At 40.6% G+C, this 8,737-nt stretch overlaps 1 protein-coding gene across 1 annotated transcript; it reads right to left on the minus strand.

Annotated features, from left to right (window-relative positions):
• Nucleotides 1-161: 161 nt before the first annotated feature.
• On the minus strand, nt 162-8,267 carry spaca4l (sperm acrosome associated 4 like). The gene is made up of 3 exons (XM_012831520.3): nt 8,139-8,267; nt 2,655-2,765; nt 162-2,385 (listed from the first exon to the last, which is right to left on the minus strand). Exons 1-3 carry the CDS (start codon nt 8,188-8,190, stop codon nt 2,159-2,161), a joined length of 390 nt encoding a protein of 129 aa, XP_012686974.1. The 5' UTR covers nt 8,191-8,267; the 3' UTR covers nt 162-2,158.
• Nucleotides 8,268-8,737: the final 470 nt, after the last annotated feature.

The following is an 8,737-nucleotide window of genomic DNA, read 5'->3' on the forward strand; positions in this document are numbered from 1 at the left end:
CTTTATTGAAATTCAGTAACAATAGTAGGCATTTCTGTATTTGAATGTTAGAAGGAACTTTTGTTTTCTTTATAAATAATATGCTGAGCTGAAGTGAAACATAAGAAACTTTCATGGTGAAAAGACAATTGTGGAAAAAGATGCAAAGTGCAGAAATGACATTGTCTTTATTATTTTATTCAGTTCTAGACACACCCTGTTGTACAAACACATCCTACAATCACATGCCAGAACTTATGTCAACAATTAAAAAGAATAATTAAAAATAGAAATTTTAACATAATAAAGGGTAAAACATGGTGAGTTGTGCTTTATCAGTCAAGCTGTTACCACATAGCTGACATCAACTGAAGCAAAGCAACTCCCTTCCCAAGTTCAATCAATGAGTACAAAGTGCCCCTGGAAAACCTGCTCAACCTCTTCGAGTGAACGAATAGATTAATTCAGGCTTGTGTGCCCTAACGAGCTGCGTTCAGGTCGTTTGGGTAAAGGAGCCGGTTCTTCTCCACGACTGATGGTCTGTAAATCTTACACTTGACCAACAGTCCAATGATCAAATGATCAAATGAATTTGAGTTCAATTCAATGATTTTTACGATATTTATTGGCATGACAATTTCATAAATGATATTTCCAAAGCAGAAGAAATCTATTATTTCCATCGTAAGAAATCTATGATATGAGCAAATTCAAAGTGGAATATCACTGAACGACTGGAGGCCAGACTATGCAGAATTAGTCTACAGTGCAAAACAAGACCCAATGGATTAAGAGCATTCAGTGTACTTACAAGAAAAACTTGTTGAAGCTGATTGATTGACATTGAAATATAACATTTTTAGGTCTTTCTTATTAAATTTGGGGAATTTATATACATGGTTGGCTCTACAACAGATATCTTTTGGAATTAGGACTTTGAAATTTCAGTGGACAAAGGGCTTTACAACATTTGGCAACATATCATTAATACAAATGCTGCATTTGAAATGCTTTAAGTTGAAATCATTTAAATCACCATTCAGTGGCACATTAAAGGATAAAAATCAAAATATTTTCTACAAAAACAGCGATATGTCATGTAGAGACATGCCCCTAAATGAGATGACATCAACATGGCGACACAAAAGTAAGTTGTGTGGAGACAGTTAAGAAAGCTTCGAAGTGGCTAAAACACTGAAATCACATTGAAGCCTATCTGAGCATGTGTTTTGGTTATCAGAGCTTTTGGGCTAAATGCATGGCTTTAATAGATCACCGTAGTACAAGAAAAACGTACATCTATATATAAGAATGATCATTTTCTATTGACATGATCTGAACTCAGGAAACTTTTGAACTCCAATCGGTGGAACATTGCTTTTTAATGGCATGATTGTATGATAGGAGGCGTTTTTCAAAGAAGACATTGCAATACTTATCTCGTATTGATGTCTGAGACAGAACTACATGGTTCAAATGTTTGTCCTGGTTTTCTTAAAGCCCTTTTCCAGTGGGTTAAAACAAAAAGAGAGAAAACGGAAGCAGGAAACTAAGGTTAACACCCACAGAAACCGAAGATGCTAATTGATTACCTATTGAGTGTTAGGATGATGCTAATTGATTACCTATTGAGTGTTAGGATGATGTATACATCTGCAGACAGGTCTCTGAAAGCATTCCAAACCTTTTTTTATAAGACATAAGCTTTTGATTGTGATGGAGAAACCGGGGGCATTCCAAGTATGTAGTTTAGTGACAAACCTGAGTAAACTCAGAGTAAGGGCTTCATGAATGGCTTTATTATTTTGCATGGAGGATGAAGCCATAGGGCTCCTCTATTAGGAAGCTTCCCACTTACTCTGTGGACTTACCCAGGTCTGTCACTAAACCATGTACTTGGAATACCCCTCAGGTATATGTGTTCCCCAGCTAAGTTGTGTGTGAGTAGGATGAACAATTCACAATGTTGTGTATAAGGTCATGTCTGAATACCGTATCCTGTGAGCGGTTGTGTGCAGTTGGATTTAGGGGGGTCTGTGTATATTAGCACATGTGTGTTTATTCTGTAGGTGTGTATGTGTGTGTGTGTTTGTGTGTGTGTGTGTGTGTGTGTATGTGTGTGTGTGTGTGTGTGTGTGTTTGTGTGTGTGTGTGTGTGTGTGCGTGTGTGTGTGGTGTCTCACACCATGGCCCTGGCAGTAATGACAGTGAGGAGGGTGGCGATGGCGAGGGGCAGAGTGCCAACACGGGGCAGGCCGGGGGCAGCATTGCACAGGTCCGTGTCACAGCAGGTATTGGTGATCGTGTAGATGGCGCTACTGGAGTTTTTTGGCCAGTTGATGCTTTCCGTCATGTTGCACTTGGCTCTTGCCAAGCATCCCTTTTTCCCGATCTTCACAAATTTGGCTGATGCAAAAGAAGGGGTGCGAGGAGAGGTCTGTTACTAGGGACCCATGCATTCATCCTCTATCCACAGTCACCATAGCAACACACACAATTATCACATTTGTCAACACTAATTACTGCCTACCTGGTCAAAATTGAGTTATACCTAAAAATGAGACCTTGAAACAAAGTGTGATAGTATGTGGAGAGATTTATGTTATACGTTGTTAGAAATGATGGCATTGTCAATTTCTAGAGCATTGGTTAGGAGGTGAGGACCTATCTCTTACCTGCTTCACCCTTTCCACTGTAGCACAAGTCCCCATCAGTACATGTAGTCTTTGTGGTATAGCACAGGTCCCACAAACCAAGGTCACATTTGTAACACTCAAGGGTATGGCCTGTGAGAAGAAACAAAAGCAACAGAGATGAACAGAAGGATGGAAGAGAGAGAGAGAGAGAGAGAGAGAGAGCCTTCATAAGGCTACATTGTTCATAAGTTATGCCTTAAGCTGTACCTTAACGTTTCGAGGTGTTTCCTAGAACGTTCCTAGAATGAGTGGTTTCCAAGCTAAGTAGGTGTTCGCTAAGAGATCATGTTGCCAGGTTAGTCTGGTTCACTCTTCTTAGCTATACCTTAACACAGTTTTCAGATAAAACAAATTTGCTGACTGACTGCGATGTAAGACCAAGATGTGTGTTGCATGACATTTTGTGCTTAGCCAAATAAAAAGAAAAAAAGTAGCCGTTCATTTTTAACCCCTTGTGAATACAAATCTATGAGTAACATCTAGCCCACAGCCATTCCTACTTTGGGAATTGTTATATTTTGATCTTAAAGTATACCTCGGAAGGGTCTCTTAGGGGAACTATTAAGAGATGGTTTAAAAAACAACTTTAGTAAGGTATGCCTTTCAAGTCTGCGTAAAGCGCTAAGAGACACGGTTATCAGTAAACCAAGCCTTAGGTCTTATTGACAAAGGACTTGCGGAGGACATAGAGGTCATAGACGTCAAACGCTGATTTGTCTGAATTGTGGTCACTCATGCCCCACACCAATCTCTGCTTGTTGACTAAAACGTAAAGCCTGTTTTTTCGTTTCAGTTTTACAAAAAGTTGTTAATATTTGAGCTCAGCAGCCAGTCAAATTACACGTCCATACCCCTAAAGCGCCATGTTGATTGGCTAGGATTGTTTATCGCTTGGTCTGAGCCACCATTTTGTCTCCCATTTACAGAGCCTGGACTGTGTGCCAACACTGGATTATTTTCTTAAGAGCACACACTGAATGGGCAGTTAGTGGAACAATCAGGAACAAGGAACAATTAGCTGAATTTGACAAAAAAAAGTGTATGTGATTAGAATGATCAACTGTGCCTTTAAGCAAAGATTTTAGTAAGGTGCAGGTTTTCATTGACAAGTGCCATTTAAATGAACAAGGGGCCATGGCAGAACATGCCCCTGTGTAGATGGACCAAAACCAACTAGCCTTGAGTGCAATCTCAGGTCAAACCCTGAATTGAAATTTTTTGGTCACCCCAAAGTTCATAAATCAAAAGGCCCAGACTCACATAGATGAAAGATACTTGGTAGGAAGTGTGAAGACGGAATATATCTTACAAAGCTGGCATTCTGATTAGGTGTTTGATGCCAAAGGCACATTCCTATCAAAAGCTGGTGCTTTTAACAAAACACACACTTACAGCACAGCAGTAGTCACACAAACACACTCTCGACCCTTGTTTGGGTATTTCCCAAACTCAGTCCTTGGGCTCACAGACCACTGTGTCACCTGGGAGACGGAGTTTCGGGTGGCCCTTGTCCTTTTGTTCCGTTTGAAGTTTGAACACAAAGAAACATGAGGTTCTCAATTGAGGAACGTTTGGGAGGCGCACCTTTATTAACCACCACCCCCTCTCCTTCATCTGGACCAAACAACCCTAAAACACACACACTCACAAACCACTAACAGGTTTCGGGCACACCCATTGGGGGGGGGTAATCACCATAGACATATATACATAGGTATATATGTCTATGGTAATCACCACGCCCAGGGCCAACACACTGCCTGAAACCTCAAGTACTCAAGTAGTCTGTACCAGGCAAGGCTGGATCTTATTGTATCAAAGGCTTACATCACACTGATAGTTTATCAGCCATCCGCACTTAAGTGCCTGAGTGCTGTTGAGAGCAGGGTTAACTGTCCGGCACAGCAGACATGCTTGGGTTGAGGCTTGGCTCTTGTTTGCAGACAACAGCTGTGGTCTGTTCTAGTGTAATTACATATAATCTTTAGCATCTCCACGCCGCAAACATTTAATCTCAGATTGCCTCTTGCAAAAGATGTTTGTCCATCTGACAGTCTGTCGTCATAAGAAAAATTTGCCACTGAGTGGATGACAGCCCAAGCAGGAATGTCTCCTCCCATGCATTCCCACGTTCAACAGTAGCAGCGATAAAACATTTTCCCTCGCGTGATGTTCCGTAGAGCACGAAATAGCCCATATCTGCCGCAGTCGTCACCCAGGCCTGGCTCTATGGTACGCTGTCACTTCCATGTTCTGTGGAGGCATCAACATCACCCGAGGTGCGGTCCAATTAGCTAGCAAACGCAAGCACACACGAGCGGTCTAACGAGGTAGTTCTCAGTGAACAAACAGAGATGCTGGACTTGAGGGTTATAGTTTCAATTAAACAATTTGGAATCTTTACACAAAAGTGTAAAAGTTAAAACAACACGCATTCGCCTCCATTTGCCAAATTTGGCCTACAGACCCGACCCAGACCAAGCCTGGTTCAGGCTCCACCGTGGGTATTTCCCACCAGGCAAACACTGAGGGGGTTTTCCCTCCAACTTTAAAGCAGAGGCCAAACCTTCATCCATACCTCTCCCCTAATCCAGCTAAACCTGTTTGTGTTACCCAATCCTTCACACACAAATCTCACATTGGCTACAAAACTCATGTTACGCAAAGACCCCATACTGTCTCTGGCACAGGCTGAATCATCAGGCTAAGAACTAGGCGTCAACTAGGCTGGTGCTGAATAACCTTGTCACTGAGGAAAAATACAACATTGGCTGCGTGTATGCGGCCGCAAGTTGAGAAATGTCATGGCGAAAGCAAAGCACATTTTGTAACATCCGACAAAAGGCTACACGCCATTCATTATTGTGTTCATGGTTTGTGAACATGCAGAGGTGCATAGGAGGAGTTTTACTCATGGATGAGTGAGTGGATGAATGGGGGGCTTGTAGCTATATGTTCACTAGCCTCCTGTGCTTTACACATGTTGGGGGGAATAGTTTTTCTCATTTCTAGTTCAGTGTTCCTGTAGGACGAGGAAATCTGTTTACATGACTCTGGTCAAATCCCAATGACAACATGGAAGATGGCAAATACCTTAACATTAAGCATGTTAAATATTTCACTTAAAAAAAAGTGTCATCCACGTGTCAACACGGGACATATTTGTCTTTGTCGTTTTGTCGACAAAGAAGAAGGATAAAGAGAGCACACCGAGTATTATGACCACATTAGCGTACACAGATACTGTGTAGGTGGGCTACATTTTAGCTGGTAGTACTTTGGTTTGCTTGTTAAGCAGACTGTTTTCCTATCTCAGTTGAGGAAATCCATTCACACCATCTGGTAGAATTAATTTTGTTATTTTAACTTCTAATGCCGTCTGTGTAAGCGCAACATTCAATTTTGACATCCCATGGTGGAGGAATGCGATGATTGCTAGCTGTAATTACAGAGCACTGACGATGAGTCACCTCAACAAACTCCTACAGTCTGCCACAGAAATTATTCTGATGCTGTTAAACAGTCACATGATGGCCTATAACATGTCGCTTGCGTGACAGCCAACCACTTTCACCCCACCACAGCTATGGGAACTATTTGTTTTATGTTTGCACTGTGTTCAATGTCAGTGAGGACAACCTTATAACAAAATCACCTCCAGTACATTTTTCTTGTGATAACATGTCAACTGCATTCCAATGAACTGAACTGACCTGAGCAGGCACTGAAACCATTTTAGCACAGCTGTTTACCTTTGACAGGGCTCAAATGACAACAGTGTAGGTACCGCATATATTTTGCACAATTTGAAACACACACTTGTGTATGCAGTGACTACATAACCAACCTGAAGAACTTTTGGAGATGATAATGATTAAATGAAAATAATGACTCAGATTTGAGAAAATATTAGTATTTTCCATTGTGGTCATCACAAACAGACCTATATATATTGTATTTAGTTCTCTTTCTTTTACAAAATAGTATTCTCCCATAGCAAACGCGACAGAAAGAGGAAACACAAAAGAACACTTGTTAATCACTGAGCAAGAGGTGTCTCCAAAAAAAAAAAAAACTCGGTTGACCTTTGTCGCCCTCTGCTGTTCATATGTGGTATGCCCTATATCAACACCCTCATTGAATAACACAAATCGGCTCACAACGCCCTTGACGACCAGTGTGCTGCTCAAACTTTTTCATAGAGACATGTGATTTGGATTTCTCAGGTAAATGAGTCAGGTGGAAGAGGATGCTACCCACCTGAGGCACTGAGAACACCTAGGTTAGTGGGGATGACCAGTTGTAGGGTGAGCTACACATTTTTTCCAAACTAAACAGTAGGCTACAGGTAAAACAGAAAAAGACCTACTCAACTAATCAACACATTTTCATGTGAAAAGCACAATCTACCTTAGATCCTCTCCCATGAAAAAAGAATTCAACATTAGGAGTATGAGTAGCACTCAATACCTCCCACACAACAATACTTAAGGCCAGCCTTTATGATATTTCAAGCATAGCTTTAAGTTTACTATCACCCACTAAGACATGCCTAACACAACAGTCATTATTATGCTGCCCTCTTATGTAAAAGCTGTGCCTGACAGGCCAGCCTGTGACCTGAGTCATATCTTGTGTCGAGTGTTGAATACTTACAAAAAGAAGCACAATAGTCTGTTCACCAACGCTTACAATCTAATCAGATAACTCAAACCCTCTATACAAACATCTACACTATCAATGTTTAAAAACTGTATAACTATATATTAGAAAAAAATAAGTAGTGTAAGTGTTGTCTGAGGCCACTGGCTGTGCTTAAACAACTAGAAGTATATGTAACGTCATAATATGGAAAAATACAGTGCAATTACTGGTGACTGACCATAGACAGATTTGCAGTAGTTTTTTCATAAATACTGTGAGGGTAGGGTGGAGAAGATCTAATTAAAAGAGAGTGCTGGCTAGAGGCTAGATGCAGAATTTTTCATCTTGCATTTAGAGCTTGTCCTAACACGATCTCAAGAAGGGTGGGACCGTGGTGCAGACAGACATTTAATTATACATTCATACGCCATAGATTTAGACCAGGAAGAAAAAAATCCATATATGTAGATAGACACTTTAAATAAGCGTATGGTCATACATTTATGGTTAAATATATAGTCTACGGAATAAAATAAGCGGCATTAACTGTCAACTGCATTATGTCTGTCAGAAGTTACAATGTCGCCAATTATGAGCCTATATATCACATGATTCTTGTGTCCATTTAAAGGACAAATATCCCACTAAGAAACATACGCAAAACGTTATCTGTACACTGGAAAATATTCAGGCCACTTTTCAGACTACTTTATTTCATGTTCATGAAGCGCAACACTAGTCTACAAGTCTTTCTTTACACTATAACAGATATAATATATATACAAATATTCAACAAAAAAACTCAGTTAAGTCGCTTACCAACAGCAAAGCACACGGTGACCGCAAAGATGCTTAAAATAATTCTATTCATCTTCTTTTGCTGGCTGGCTGTTGCTGACTTGTGGTAAATGTCCTTTGCCGTTAGCCTGCTACAATCAAACTAACAGGACTGACAGCGTCCCGCTGTTTATAGGCGCCCTCCCCAAACTTCACAAACGTCACTTAACATTATACCGTTACAACATAAAAACCAGGAAGTGTTTCCCATCTTCATTCTGCTCCAAAAGGTTAGGTCTACGCCAGATGTGGTCCACCTTGATGAATCATCAACACCTACGGGTGGTTTCTCGTCAGAAAATAAGCTATTTATAAAATAAGTCAAATCAAACAGTGTCTCCCAAGCTGGGGTCACGTTCCTCAAGAAACGTGAAGATGAATCTTTGAAAGTTGACCAGGCATTGCAAAGATCAAATGGAAAACGCAGTTTGACATTAAGCCGATAGATTTATGAATTCAATCGTTTTTATTTGTCACGTCTGAGCTACTCCGTTGTGCTACCGAAACGTATGGGTGGTTGGGGTGATTAAACATTCCTATTGAATGTTTATACATTGACAGTTGAAAAATAATTAAGTTAC

Source organism: Clupea harengus, chromosome 19 (genome assembly GCF_900700415.2).
Source record: "Clupea harengus chromosome 19, Ch_v2.0.2, whole genome shotgun sequence".
In the NCBI taxonomy this organism is placed as follows: Eukaryota; Metazoa; Chordata; class Actinopteri; order Clupeiformes; family Clupeidae; genus Clupea; species Clupea harengus.

Bases quoted from the DNA above. Each gene is read 5' to 3' on its own strand.
- spaca4l (XM_012831520.3), bottom strand. From the start codon at position 8,190: ATGAATAGAATTATTTTAAGCATCTTTGCGGTCACCGTGTGCTTTGCT. The intron at 2,766-8,138 runs GTAAGCGACTTA...TTCTTCTCACAG, and splicing joins CACCGTGTGCTTTGCTGTTG to GCCATACCCTTGAGTGTTAC. The intron at 2,386-2,654 runs GTAAGAGATAGG...CTTTTGCATCAG, and splicing joins CAGTGGAAAGGGTGAAGCAG to CCAAATTTGTGAAGATCGGG.